The 15,299-nt window shown below is 38.4% G+C and overlaps 3 protein-coding genes across 3 annotated transcripts; 2 read left to right on the forward strand and 1 right to left on the reverse strand.

The window, feature by feature from the left end:
- Positions 1 to 2,513: 2,513 nt before the first annotated feature.
- LOC306733091 (uncharacterized protein) lies at positions 2,514 to 3,509 on the forward strand (the record flags this gene model as incomplete). The annotated part of the gene is made up of 5 exons (XM_079214283.1): positions 2,514 to 2,627; positions 2,737 to 2,833; positions 2,961 to 2,990; positions 3,191 to 3,244; positions 3,403 to 3,509. The coding sequence occupies 5 exons, from the start codon at positions 2,514 to 2,516 to the stop codon at positions 3,489 to 3,491; spliced, it is 384 nt and encodes a 127-aa protein (XP_079070409.1). The 3' UTR covers positions 3,492 to 3,509.
- On the reverse strand, positions 3,317 to 9,691 carry kat7b (K(lysine) acetyltransferase 7b). Its single transcript, XM_079214282.1, has 13 exons — positions 9,574 to 9,691; positions 9,230 to 9,478; positions 8,992 to 9,074; positions 8,746 to 8,823; positions 8,477 to 8,575; positions 8,274 to 8,384; positions 6,834 to 7,025; positions 6,401 to 6,490; positions 6,144 to 6,284; positions 5,782 to 5,875; positions 5,015 to 5,161; positions 4,699 to 4,805; positions 3,317 to 4,337 (listed from the first exon to the last, which is right to left on the reverse strand). The coding sequence occupies exons 1-13, from the start codon at positions 9,629 to 9,631 to the stop codon at positions 4,236 to 4,238; spliced, it is 1,551 nt and encodes a 516-aa protein (XP_079070408.1). The 5' UTR covers positions 9,632 to 9,691; the 3' UTR covers positions 3,317 to 4,235.
- A 2,050-nt stretch (positions 9,692 to 11,741) lies between these two features.
- On the forward strand, positions 11,742 to 13,556 carry ptges3l (prostaglandin E synthase 3 like). Its single transcript, XM_079213992.1, has 7 exons — positions 11,742 to 11,857; positions 11,960 to 12,073; positions 12,217 to 12,283; positions 12,399 to 12,497; positions 12,926 to 13,015; positions 13,166 to 13,222; positions 13,333 to 13,556. The coding sequence occupies exons 1-7, from the start codon at positions 11,823 to 11,825 to the stop codon at positions 13,339 to 13,341; spliced, it is 471 nt and encodes a 156-aa protein (XP_079070118.1). The 5' UTR covers positions 11,742 to 11,822; the 3' UTR covers positions 13,342 to 13,556.
- The last annotated feature ends 1,743 nt before the right edge of the window (positions 13,557 to 15,299 follow it).

Consider the following 15,299-nt stretch of genomic DNA (forward strand, 5'->3'; position numbering starts at 1 on the left):
TATTTATTGTTTTTGCTGTGTAAATTCCCTATATATTATAACAACTGCCTTGCCATCCCACAAAACTCAGCCGGTGAATGTAGAGGCCAAAAGTTACACATCACTTGATGGATCTTGTAGCTCTTCGGGAGGATCAGAGATAATCTGTTATAATCTGCCCTCCTTGGCCTCAGACACACCAGCAGCTTCTCACTGCTGCAGCTGCTGATTCACCTCTTTTCTTCTATTCCATTCTCACACACTTTATCAGGACTTTTGTTTTTACTCTGTGACGGATGCCACTTGAAATGTACCGTAGTGCAATTACCGTCATTAAACAGTATACCATACCTACCTTAGAAAAAAATATTAAAAGAAAAAAGAAAACACACCAAAAATGACTTTGTTTGCACAACAATATAACATTGAATATGACATTATTATAATGTACTGTAACATAGTTTGTGCATGCGTTCCACTGCTGTCTGATAGCAGCAGGTTTTGCAGCTTGGTGGGAGTGAGCTGCCCATCGGCCTCACAGCCCATCATGAAGAGGGTTGGTTTTGATCTTCTCCCTTATCCTCTGATACAGACTGTGCAGCTCCAGCCCGACCACAGAGCTGGCCAGGCCCACCAGTTTGTTGAGTCTGCTGGCCTCACCAGACTGGATGCCACCACCACAGCGCACCACAGGGAAGAACACTACTCCGACAAAAGACAGCGTGTTATTGTTTAAATTAAGAATTGTATTGCACCAGTGGATACAAGGTAGACAGGTTCTCTCATTTCCTCAATAAAAAACGACAGCAATACATTACAGTGACAGATGCTGTCTCCATGGACAAGTCTCGCCCATTAAAAATAAAGCACAGTTGGTTTCTTCAACCATGCATATACTTAAACATTATCACATTACTGTTCCAGCTCTTACAGAAACCAGGTAGGCAGATTACATAATATTCAATGATGCAATAAGAAGGTGATCCACAGCAACATATTTCTTGCCTTATCAGAATCAAAACTCTCTAAAGAGGGCCCATGATGTGCAGCTCTTTCAATGCCATATGAGCCTTATAAATCAACAAAAAAGTCACATGTTTGAGGGTGAAATGTATCCGAGGTTTACACCAGTGATCAGTGCAAACCCTGAAACGGCCCACTGAACTGCTCCCCTGCGTCTCATGGAAACACTGTGTTCTGTTATTAAGGGAACTCTTTGTGACTAAATCATTTCATATGTTAATGTTGTGCGTCTGATTTATTTTGATTCAACACTCCACATTAGCTGTGTGCACACGAGAGGCTGTTGAGGTGTAATTGCCTTTCAGGCCTAATTGTCCCAGGCTTTTCTTGCTTTTAGAAGCACCTGTGCGTGGATCAAAGCATTTGATGTATGTGTCAGCTTTGTTTCAAGTGGGGGTCCTTACAGCACACAGATTGTCAAGTAATTGCCTCTCCAGAAATTTCTATAGCCAGTGTTGGAGAACAAGCTCACCTTTCATGAGAATAGATCATTTAAATGGCTGAGTAAGTAAAGATCATGAAAAGGTTTAAGAACAGTGTGATTGTCTCAGGAGATGACAAATACATGACTGTACTCATATATCCCAATATCAAAACGTTACAAATATTGATATATTTCAGTAGGTTTCAGGCGTGCAACACATTTTTTACATATAACGTTGCACTTGAAATGTCAACTGTCTATTTGCTGGTGTACATAAATAATTAGCACTTTTTTTTCTTGATCTGCTTAGCCTCTGGTCATCAATGTTTCATAGAATCTTTGGCATTTTAGTCTCAGGGTTTTATAAGTCAAAAGGTCAGAGGTCACATCTGTGTTATCCTGCTTCATAAATCCCAAACTAGCTGCAAAGTCAATTGGCCAACTAATAAAGCACTCCTTCAAAGCAGATGGTAATATTTGCAAAGCATTGGCCGAACAGCCGACGCGCCTACGTGTCCTGCCCTCCTCCTCGGTGATATCAAAGTAGCATGTGCACATCACAAGGATATTTTTAGACCAATAGCAATCCAGATGTCTAATAAAAATGGAAATGAAAGGTGAGCATCTCAAATGTAAATATTTAGGCTTTAATATTATTGGACATGTTAGGTTTTTTCTCTAAGATTTAACACGGCTTGTAAATCATTGGATGGCATTCGTTCCAACTATGAGAGGAGAAATACAGTAAATTCACTTGAAAATAATCATTGATTCATCAGAAATTAAATGTGTAATGGCTGCAAAATACTTAATACTTGAGATGAAAATAGACTTAATGTAATATAGCAAATCTAAAAGTTTCCAAATGCAATGGAAGCAAGAGCATAATGGTGTTTGGAGGGGGAGGGGTCTAGCAACGTGGGGAGTAAAGGTATAAATGCACCCAGGATTCAGCTGGGGCAGATAGAATAACACTGCATCACATCTGCCCAATAGCAGCTAAATGTATTTTTAGCTTTTTCAGATGAAAAAAGAAACAACTTGATTGAAGAGATACGGAAGCAAAGTTTTTCCTCCTGACCAAGAAATGGATAACTGGAAGATCCAGCTGGTTGTTGTGACTTTCTGTGCTTTGGTGCAAACCGATCAAGCTCTGTCTTCTAGTGTTGAGGAGGAGAGAGGCTTATCCCAAGACTGGCAGGTGAGCGAGCATCCGTGATTAAATGTTCTTACCAGAAATATGTTGATGGCAATGTAGAAAATACTATAAACCCAAATGTGTATTTAAATTTTTTTTTTTTTTCTGGCAGGATGAGTCGATAGAGGCACGTCTGACCCATCCGATGGCCAGTTTGATGAAAAGATCTAAAGCCCTTCGCTTCTATGGACTTATGGGGAAACGCTCAGGTGGCCTAACTCACCTAAATGTTATTGATAATATTCATTAGATTGTATGTCTTGTAGATGAATAGAAAAAAAAATTGTTAGGACTATAAATGCAGCTGTAACTTTGGTTAATTTTGATCTTTCACAGGTATAAAGAAACCTTTCAAAGTAAATAGAAGTAAGTAGCTTGATGTTGCTTTCACATTGTAGTATAATGAAACCTTATCAGGTGTCTTTGAAACAAACATTACTGGCCTAATCACTGATTGTTAATAGCTTAAAAAAAAGAAAGAACACTATCAATTTAAATAATGTATTTATGGCCACGTCATTATGAACTTTTACTTGTAAATGTGTCCATCTTTCTAACATTTACAGGAAACAAAGGAGAGATGTTTGTGGGTCTGATGGGGAGAAGCATTTCCAGTGGGGGTAAAGCACAAATACCAACAGACATATATAACTTGTTTCAAAATATCAAAGCAGCTTTATTGATATTAAAAATACCAAATTGCAAATACACATGTAACAGCTATGATTAAAAGTACAAGGCAAAGACAGGCCCATTGAAATGTTCTCTTTTTTTACAGAATCTTTAACCAGAGAAATTCCATCTGCAACAACCACTGAGATCGATGTTCCGGAGAAACCACACAAGCAAGGTATTGTATCAGTATAAAAACCTGAGGTTGTTTTATTTCTATGTGCATTCTTACAGTGGTATTGTCTTCATTTTTTTTTTATATTTTCGGCAAATTCAAAATATCTATCATTTATATTTCCATCATTTGGCAGGTTCATCAGAGGAATGGGTCCAAATCCTGTATTGAGGGAGCCAGAAAAAAAAAAAAAAAAAAAGTACTCATTATTATGATCTATACAACTTTACACCAACCAAAGAAAACGTTACCATACATCATACTCCTGAAAATACACTCCTCTTACGGTTTCAATTCATGCTAACAATTATTGTATTTAGCCCAAACAAAAACTACCATCTTAAAAATGCATATCTCTTAAATGAAATAAAAAAATAACAGCACATGAATGCTGCTAAATGCAGGTATGTCTTCTTCTTTTTGCATGAACAAAGCAAACATTCATGTTATCCACCATAATGGACCATGTATCATTTAACATTCAAAGCTTATTAGATGATGGCAGACAAAGAGATTCTTCACTGTTAATTGTTTGACAATATTTAAGTCAAGAATCATTGGACTTGGAACGCATGGAGCTTAAAATCTAAATGAAAGTAAAAAAAAAAAAGTTCAGTGACAAATAAAGCAGGTTAAAATCCTGAAAAAATAAAGAAAAAACCATAGGATGAACACTGGTCTTTATTGACAGTTCGTAGGTCTAGGCTACTTGTGGCTGGTGAGGCTGGAGTTGAGTTTATTCAGTAGCCTGAGGGTCGTAGTTCTTATGTCCCTTTGGGAGGGGTCCATTTCAGTGAGCTCGGGTCGATGGTTTTGTTGCTATGGCCTCGCTTGATCTCCTTCGCTTTCCACTCATCAATCAGGTCCTAGGACGGAGAAGAGCGTTACAAATACAGTGATTACATTCAGATGAAGCTGCATTACTGTCATTTATAAACAGGAAAAAAATGCATTAGGACTTGGGTGTATAAACAAAATATGTCTTAATTATTACAGCATTATCTTAAAGTTTAAAAGGTCCAATGTTTAATAAATTATATAAAACAATATGAGAGAAGTTGAACTCATGTCCATCTAAGTTAAATGATTTGTTTGACATTAAAGGTTTTGAAGATGTAACTTTTCAGTTAGATATGAGAGTTTGTCAGCATGATCAATTAATTTAATAATTAAAGATAAACTTTAACGATAAAAAGAACTACACAGGCCGAAAGACAAACATCTTACCTGTCGCTTCAACACCAAGTGCTTTCCCTTCCAATACTTCAGCATCTGAAGAGACTGCAGGGTGCTCACGATGTCCACCGGATTGACAGCAGTTTCCTGGCTGATCTCTGCGCATCAATAGATAATGCACCAGTAAATATGTTTTGTATATGCATGTGTGTTCTTTGTTCAAGAGAATCTTTGAATGTGTTAATAAATGTCTCCCAACCAAGCCACATTATACGATATCACGTTATAAACACCTTTTGTATTTAATCTTAATGGTGGTAGAGCAAGGCAAGAGGGCAACCTCCTTGAGTTCTGTGTCCTGACTCACCTTTGATAGAGATCTCCTTGCCCTGGAAAGTGCACATGTATCTGAGTAACACCTCCTTCCAGTAGCTACGGTAACTGATGAGACCCAGGTCAGACAGAGGCCTTTCGGGTGAGCCCACCTTATCCTCTACTTTGGACAGCAAGTAGCCTAAACAAAGCACAAAAGAGAGCCAGCAGGAGCCGTTAAAAACAACACTCTATTCATTCAAAATATATATATATATATATATATATATATATATATATATATATATATATATATATATAAATAAAATATAAATCATAATAATGCAATATTGTAATAATGTAGATTTCATCCCAAAGTGCCCAAAACAGATAATTTAGTAAATAATTAAATAAATACATTTTGTAGTGGCCCATAATACAGAAACATAATGTGCTTACCTAATGCTGGCTATTAGCAGTGGAGATGCAAAAAGTCACCAACAACTGAACAGTCTCATACATTCCAACGCAATAGCCCTGACTAGTTATTACTTAGTTTTAATGTATATTCAAAATATTCTGCATTTGTTTACTAAGCAGGAATAGATTCAACATTTTTTTTTGCATTTTTATGACAATGTATTATTTTGAGGTTTTAGTATTTCAGTGTTAACATATGTTACCTGGTGTCATTGTGAACATATAAATAACTAATTTTACACTTATACAACCGTTAGGACAGTCAACACTCATTTGAATAATTTTGGCACAGGAAACAATCGACAAAATGAGAGAATCTACAATCAGTGAATCTATACATACTGAAGTCAATGAGCATCTTGCCAAAGCCCTGCCTCATGTACTGCGGCATTGTCAGGATACAGGATACATTGTAGTTGAGGAAGGAATTCTTCTCCTGGGAGTGATAAAAAAGAAAAACATTCCAGTTGCTTCTGCATTAAAAAAGTATAGGTTACACAATATATATGTTCTTGTATACTGTAGGGCTGCAGCCGAGTTCTCCGCTCTTTCGCTCGCGTCACGTGATGACGTTGTAATCGCGCACGTCGCGGTTAGAAAATCTCGTTTTATCATATCGCAACATTATTGCAAATGCAATTAATCGTTCAGCCCTAGTATACTGTATACACAGCAGAAATCTCAATTACCACCCCCCCATTTACCTTGGAAAAGTATCCCACTAAATGGCAGCCGGTGTTGTCGGCCTCAGTCATGACGTAGAAGAGAAAAGGCTCAACGTCGTAGTATAGCGTCTTGTGGTCCAAGAAGAGCTTGGCGAGTAAACACAGGTTCTGGCAGTAGATCTAATTGGATGAAATGACACGTATTGGTAGGATGCCACCGTCTGTGATGCTTGCTTTACAGATTTATGTGTGTACAAGATATCGGCAAAAATATTTTAAAGGCTGAGTCTCCCTACCTTATTCTTTTTGCCATCAACTTCAAACACAGATATACCCCCCTTTCTGTAAACCTCGTCTCCTGGAGGATGCTTCCACACACACTTGGCCTGAAAAGAAACGTAATAAAACACATATCAGCATTATTTCCTAAGATCTCAGTGAGAATAAACAGATACTGTGTATGTGAAGGCCATAATGCAGTGTCAATAGGCATGATATGTAATATGAATACATTATATATCCAAATGTCTGGGGAATATATTTGAATATATTTTAACATTTAAAGATATTTTTAGCTTGAATTATTATGAACTATCAGTGAGTTAGTCAGCAATCAGCAGTTTTCTTACAGTCTATATCTTAGAAACAATCGAAAAATTAAATATACTATTGAAAAATCTGTAATCGGCATGTATTATGGGCATGACGATTTCAGTCGTTGACTCTCACCATGTGTCGTCTGAGAATGGTCTGGCTCTTCATGTACTTGAGGCAGAATTCGCAGACGTAGAGGCGACCTAGGCGTGCATACTCCTCCGGATAGGGTGAGTGGTACCAGGTGTCCAGCTCATAGCGGCCAAACAGGATGGTCTTGATCATGTTACTGCCCTCAGTGATCTGACCCTGGATACGCAGCTTCTCCTGCAGGAGGGAAGTACAGTGTCAACCTGTTTGATAAGGCTATTCAGCTGAATTTGTTGCACTGACGTACTGAAAAATGCATCACGATTCACCCTCTTTACCACAATCTTTCTGCTGATGAATGCAAGGTGAGATGATGGTGATGTAATTTAACTGTTATGGTAGGCCTTATGGTTACAGTTGAGATGAACAAAACAAACAGTTAGACGATCGGTATCAAAAAAGAAGTTAATAAGACGTAGCAACACTTAAAAACATATTTGACAGTTTGAGCTGCACCCTACTCTTCATTACAGGTGAAAGCCGTCAGCCGTGAGAAACAAGAGGAAGAGGTGAAGGAAGAAAATAACTCGCCACCAGGTACTTTCCTTTTGCAATGATTGACATCGCATTAATTAGGTTTACTACCTTAGCCCCACCCCCCACTGCTTCTCTCTCTAACTTTCAGAGCGAGCATGGAGCCTGCGTCACTAACTGCATGCTCCAAAATAAATGTCTAATTTTGGGAAAAGAAAAGGCAATTTTAGAAAAAAGCAGATATAAGGGTTGGCAATATGTATTTGAAGGATATATCCAGGATGTCAAACTGATTCAGCATTGAAAAAAGGATGAAAAGATAAAGATAGAAGCTAAAGATTCAAGATTACAGTGAACCACCACATAACCTGGTAAAATAAGATAATCCTGTATTAGTCCCGCAGTGAGGAAATTGCAGGATTACAGCAGCAAGAGACGCATAGTAAAATAATATAAAAAAATGGTGATGAAGACAGAAGATGTAAATAAGAATAATGTTACAGAACAACACTGTTCCTGTAAAGCCAGGTAGGTATTTATTCACTACCATTAAAAAGCAGCATGTGTACACATGCAGTGTACCTTCAGTAGCTACCGTAGCATAGAAGGGCTAGTGATTGATGTGCTAATGTACTCAGCTAATGTTAGCTCCACAGGCTAAAATGCAATATTTTAGAAACGCATATCTCTTTCCAAGACCTCCGGGTAACTAGTATCACTATTACACAACATAAAGCATGACTAGATCTAAATAAAAAGGAAGGCAATTTTAAACTACTACATTGGAGTCTATGGAGCACAGTGTTGTAGGACCCTGGCCGAGGCCACACTTTGATTGGTCAGTCTTCGTTCAGTTTTTTAAATACAAAAGACACTAACTAGTACATTAACTACTATTTATTATAATAATATAAAAATAAAATAAAAGAAAAGAAATAAAGTAGCCATTACCAGATCTTCAGATGCACGGGCCTGGGCTTTTCTGAAGAGTTCCAGGTCATATTCACTGGTGATGTTCTCCAGCAGAGGCTCTCTGGTGTTGCTGTGTGTTTGCCGATGCTCCTGTGGACCAGACAGACCGAGGTATGGATATTTGATGATACACCGCCCAATATACAAATGGAATATGGCAAGTTGGAGTGCCAGCAATGTACCATGTGCTTTTCTTTCTGCTCCTTCTGAAGACCGGAGTTTCGCCCCTTCCTCATCTCAGTCACCTGCTCTTTGTATCTGCTCTGTTTCAATGTTGGTGTCTGAAAATCATAATAGAAATACATTACATTTCACAATAATATCAAACCTGCACAATAACAACTAGATTTGTAAACACTATCCATTGTGCGGTCCAACATAATATGCATATGCTTCCTGTTAGAGAGTAAACCTAATTAATGCGATGTCAATCATTGCAAAAGGAAAGTACCTGGTGGCGAGTTGCATGGCGCGAGTTATTTTCTTCCTTCACCTCTTCCTCTTGTTTCTCACGGCTGACGGCTTTCACCTGTAATGAAGAGTAGGGTGCAGCTCAAACTGTCAAATATGTTTTTAAGTGTTGCTACGTCTTATTAACTTCTTTTTTGATACCGATCGTCTAACTGTTTGTTTTGTTCATCTCAACTGTAACCATAAGGCCTACCATAACAGTTAAATTACATCACCATCATCTCACCTTGCATTCATCAGCAGAAAGATTGTGGTAAAGAGGGCAACCTGATACAGCAAAATGACGTTCATGTTTTCCCGTGAGATGACCTTGGAAAATTGACAAAAGGAGGTAATTGATATTAATACAGAGATAGTACCTGATGTCACTAAATACAAATCAAATTCAGTACATTTAAATCAATAATCAGGGATTCCATTGATGAACCTATGTAAAAAAAAGTTCAGAAGAGTAGAGATTTTACCGAGTGAATTGCATCCTGGCGTAGGGCATTTCATGTTGAAGTTATAGGTCTCGTGACAGCGACGGCGCTTGGGTCGATGGGAGAGATCCTTATCCGAGTCTCTGTTGGCTTGATCTTTGGCCGTGCTCTCATCGTGGGAGGCATTGGGGCTGGAGATGTCCAGCTCAGATTCAGAAGAAGGTGCATTCCCCGTAGGCGTCAATGGTGGAGATTCATCATGGTCAGCAGCTCGCTTCAAGTCGGGAGTATCTAAAGTAAAAGGAGTCAAACAACCATGTTCATTTAAAAGTTGAGAGGAAGCACACTGTAAAACGGTATTTTGTCATTATAGGATGTTGGCCAACCCTGAGAGCTTTGGCTAAGGCGAGTTGAGGCTCTGGTGAGGCGCTGTCTCTTCGGCATGTTCCCATCACTTTCTGAGCTATTGGTCTGTTCTCTTTCAGCGGAGGAGTCTGAGTCTTCAGTTCCATCTGAACCACTCCCGACCATATGTCTCTATCAGGGGGAAAACTTAAATGAGGCATCATATACAAATTATGTTATCATGGTGCAAACATGTAGAAGCTGGTGGCCCATGGCAAGTGTGAGTGACGTAAAGTAGACAATAGGAGTCTGCCCTACAAAGCACAATCAATGAGGTTAGCTTACTAGGATTCTTTAATAAAACCAGCATCCCAGAATCTGGGACTACAAGATGCTTGTAACGTGTTTACCCGCTGTTATTATCCAGCTTGCTCTGTAATCATTATTTGAGAGAAAGGCCAGACAGCTGATGGCTCACTGTTAGCAGGGTTTAACAGCTGTGAATTACGTGTGAACTATAACAGTTAGCATGTTATACTTGTCAGAGGGCAGCTGGTCAAATAATGTGAACATTGCTTTACATAGTAGTGAGGACACGATAAAGTATCAATCCTAGCTAGCATTTGAGCAACGTAATATTGTTAGCGTTGCGTGTCATATTAGCGCCTCCGTTTTCTCGTATGCTAACAGACCGTGTAACCAAACAGCATGCACAAATCTCGCATCTTAAAATATAGTGCTTATTGGTGCTTTCCGTTCTACGAACATTTACATATTATTGACATAATGAGAATTATGGTAGTCTCATGGTAAATTCGGCATGTATATAACCCCAAAACAGCACAATTGTGTTTCAATAATACCAACGTTAACGTTCGATATTTGGTTTAGCTGTTCTTGACCGCCCACCAAGATGCAACGTAAATTATCTTACTTGACGTGGACTGAAATGTTGACAAAAACAAAATATGACAACTTATACAGTTGAGCAACCAATGTAACCGCTAAATGTTAAATGCTGCATGGTGGACTGGACGTATTCATAACAAACCCCATGTTGTAGCATGTTAAATGGTCGAATAATTGAATGGAATATGGTGGAGCGTTTTCCTCATCCGGATATGAAGCTAACGTTGACTTAGCTAACGTTACCCTCTTGTGCGACCTACATTTGTTCTTACCTGTCGTCTGCGAGGCATTTTCAGCGTGATGTACGGTACTTCCTGCGGGTTTGCAGTCAGAAATGGCAGAATTTCCCAAACTTAAAAAAAAGACGGCAGAAAACTATTTATTGATTTCTTTCAAGGCAGAAGTTTATATGTACACAGCGTTGCCCGGTTCTCTCGCGCCACATTTCCCTCACAGACAGGGTGGAGAACTGCATTTCCGGTTAGAACTCTGTGGCGCGTGCGCCTCCATACCAGCAGAGGGCGATGTTGCAGATTGCTTGTCTAGTTAATACCATTAAAATAAATCTGACAAGCTAGGCACAAGAGACACAACTGTCTTCAAACGTATTCGGATGGAGTTTAAATGTTTAGGTAGTTTTTTTGTTGGTCAAATTAAAGTCTGGTCCTAAATTACATGAGTGTATAGTCAAGACAGAGTTACACCATTAGTTATCAGTCAACACTTTTTTTGATAAAGAATCCAAATACTTCCATGAGTCCCACTTACATCGATGGAAATATATAGAATGTAAATGTAGTTCAGCCTCCTCTACAGCGATGACGTAGTTTTCTCATTATTTAATGTATTCCCAAAATAACTACAAAAGATTAAGACAAAGTATAAAAAGAACAACAGAAATAGGTGTACTACTATTTTTGTTGTTCTTTTTATACTTTGTCTTATTCTTTTGTAGTTTGTCTGTGAATACATTAAGTCATGAGAAAACTAAATTTGCATCAGGTGTTAAATGACTTCTATGGTTACAAATGCTGTTTCTACATTTTCAGATACCTCAGATGACCCTGCTCTGTGTTTTGTCTCCCTGCACCCGCCTTCATCCTCTTAGCAGCATCCAGGGTCAGGGGTGGCTGAAGTATTGGAGAACCCATAGCATGCATTTGTTTTCCCGAGAGTTCCACTGATAGACTATTAAGGGCAGGGGAAGGGGCTGTTGCAGGCAAGTCTCCCAGCAGCTGATACAACTGCTCTATATATAGCCTCCAGTCCCTGGTAACTGCATTAGCACACAGTCCGAACGTACAAGCCACATGCTTTTCTCTTTCTGTAACTTAAAGGAATAGGAAAGTAGTTTCTGCCGTACTACTGAGCAATAATTAGAATGAACAAGCCAAAAATTCTCAGACCAGAAGAGAGGTAAGTGCTGCCAGTACTAATGACCTTGCTTTATTTTAGTAATCCTCATGTATGATCTCATATTTGATTCATACGTATAACAGTTTCCCTGTGTCTTAACAGCCAGCCAGCACATGCAGTGTGGTTTGACAGAAAGAAATATGTAACCATCAACTTCATGGTTCATCGACCTAAAGATGTCCAGGTTGACATCCAGCCAGATAAAATGATTTTATGGTGAGTATAGACATTTGTTTCCTATTCTTTCTCTGTTCGTGAAATCTCTTTCTTAAGTAACATCATTTTGCAACAGCATTTGTCAAAAAATATTGTGGCCAGACAATAAAATGTTTCAAACAAAATTGTTCCCCCAACAACAGCTGCAAAAATGACTCAGATGACGTGATTTACAATGAGCTGCACTTCTACGACAAAGTTCTAATCAATGTAAGCATCCGATTTCTTGGATTAAAACTGATTATATATGTTGTATGCTGAGATGTACATGTCAGTGTGATGTTAAATATAAATGTGTTGATTTTCCCTGATTACACTTTGAAAGGACTCCAGAGAAAGAGTCTACGACCGTACCATCAATATCTTGCTAAGGAAGCAGACGCCTGATTATGCATGGCCTTATCTCCAGAAGGATCTGGCTAAGGTAATAGAGTGTGTGAGTGTGTGTGTGTGTGTGTGTGTGTGTGTGTGTGTGTGTGTGTGTGTGTGTGTGTGTGTGTGTGTTTGAATTGGTCACCCACGTCTTAACATTCTCACAACCTCAGAAATATAAGTTTTCTTGTGAATTTCGTGTGTGTGTGTGTTTTTAGAGCCTGGATTATATATGAATGTTGAAATATTTCAGAAAGATGTATTATATTTCTCATCACGTTTGCAAGCAAATCAAGAGAAACTACATCAGGTGTCGCCCCCTCTGTTAAAAGACTCTTGACACCTTGTGGCTGCTCAGAAAAACACACACTAAATAAGACACATGGGCTTCACTTCTGATATTTCAAAGTTTAAATGACACTTCAACATTAAGTACTACAAGGTTAGACATAATAAATATGTTTTTCCTTCTTTTTGCAGCCAAGTTGGATTTCTGTAGACTTTGATAACTGGAGGGACTGGGAGCATGAAGAAGACGAGGGAAAGGAGGAGTACGAAAGATACATGGAAGTGAGTAAATGCAATGTGTTGAGTTATAAAATCAACTAAATTGTTATAATTTTCAAGAGTTTAGGACACCGTGCATGCACTTTGCAATATTTACATTATTTCTCTGAGCTCTTTTTGTGCGTGTACAAACACTTGGGTTTTCTCTTTCAGATGATCCAAGAAATTTCTGCCAATAAAGGACAAATACCAGATATGGGCGATCTTGACGTAAGTGCAGATAGTTCTGGTAGTTTGGGAGGTTACTTCTAAAATGTAGGATGAATTATTTCCATTTGATCATTTAAATGTTGACCACATTCTTCCTTCTTGTCTTGCAGTCTGACTGAGACTCACAGTAACCTCTCTCCTGTGTTGGAGGTCACTACAATTTCGTACTGACGACAGTGTTATGTTTGATAAAGTTTGTAATATTTGCAGATGATTTGAAATGTTATTATCCAAAATACTGTTCTTATATGGGATTTTTTCTATGGAATTATTTATTGACATATTATTGTCCACTGTCGCTGATGTATCATTGTCAATGTTAATAAAAAATAAGTTTAGCAACCAGAGTTTGAAAGTCATTATGATATGTCGCACATGGGGTCACATATTTTGTGTTCGGCTTTTACCAGTTAAAGTAAAGGCTTTATACTGGATTATGTGGATGGGCATGGCAGAACATAATTTTTTTTAATTCACTAACCCCAGAAGATGGCATTAAATCAGAAATAAGTATGCCAGCTTCATTCCTTATTTCATGTTGAGTAGTGCAGTATGTACACCGGCAACACAGACATGGACAGAAAAAAAAAGTGCCTTTTTCAAAATAAATTAGGTATCAGCAAGATTTTTTTTCAAACATATGTTTTAATGTATTGTTTTATTTCATCAACATGTTTTACCTGCTTACATATCAGCAGACAGTCTTCTATGTAACTGTTGGTGATAGGTAATGGTGTGCAGGTAGAACATGCTTTACAAACCTATATCATATCTGTTGAGTGCATCTTATTATCATCTTATTTATGTACCCTCGTGACAAAGACAGAGCCAAGTTTGTTTCCTTAATATTTCGCCAAAAACAAAATAACTTTAAAACGCCTTTCGTATTATACGGAAGCGCATTGCATTCACTGGATTAAAAAAAAAAAATAGACCCCTTTTCTCGTAATTACGACATCCTGATCTCGTAATTACGACATCCTGATCTCGTAATTACGACATCCTGACCTGATTACGAAAGGTGCCATACTGGCCACTGTATGGCATGTATGTGTACAGGCGTCTGTATGCATGTATGTGTACAGGCGTCTTCTTAGACGGTTCCGTTGCCTTAGCTACTCCTTGGGGATCTAAGATTTTTAACAGGTGCCGCACAGTTCTTTGAGTCACTGTAGCATCCCCGTCCATCCCATCTGGAGTCTTTAAGTGATGGTTCGTAAAGGTTTATTGAAGTCACCGTAAGAACTATGAAGAAAAACGGAAATAGAAGTTGGTTAGCTTAAGCTCTGACACAGACAAAAAACGTAACAATCTAAAACAATATTTTCTCAAAAAATGAACTTGAACAGGTGCAAACCTTGTGCCCATATCAGCCAGGTGCTAAACTAATACATCCGTAACCTTTTTATCACTGTTTTCCGTTGTTATGGCAACTTTTCCTTATGCCCGTTTCTTACTAACAACTTTCGTTTTTGTACCTTCAAAATAAGAGCGCAACCGGAAATGCACCGACTGCAGTAACAAAACGGACTAAAATAAAAGGACAAAAAAAAGGAACAAACTATTACAATACTTTAAACTCTCAGAGGTCCGTTACAGTCACTACCAAACCAGATTGGATGCATTTCAAATGCATGAATTTGCATCCATGAAGCATCCCGTGTTGGTTCAACTGCTCCTGCAGAAACAGAGCGACATCCAGCACGTCAGACTGGGCTTTCCGCCTGAACAATCCTAACGCCTTGAGATGCCTGCGCAGTGTTGACATACTCAATTTAATACCATCCTCATTTTTTAGAAACATCAGTATTTCCCAGTGTCTCAAACCGAGAAGGTAATACTAGCAGATTAACTGCGATAGCGCCATCATTACCACTAAGAGAGGATTTACAGACGTTTCCTTTTTCTTTTCTCGTAATTACGAGATCAGGATGTCGTAATTACGAGAAAAGGGGTCTATTTTTTACTATCCAGTGAATGCAATGCGCTTCCGTAGTATTATGCGTGTATATTATTAAAAAGCTGTCACTAAAAAGGAAACAAGTCGAAGCCAACCAAAGTCGGTCTAACCAAATTT

Source organism: Taurulus bubalis, assembly GCF_910589615.1.
Source record: "Taurulus bubalis genome assembly, chromosome: 2".
Lineage (NCBI taxonomy): Eukaryota > Metazoa > Chordata > Actinopteri > Perciformes > Cottidae > Taurulus > Taurulus bubalis.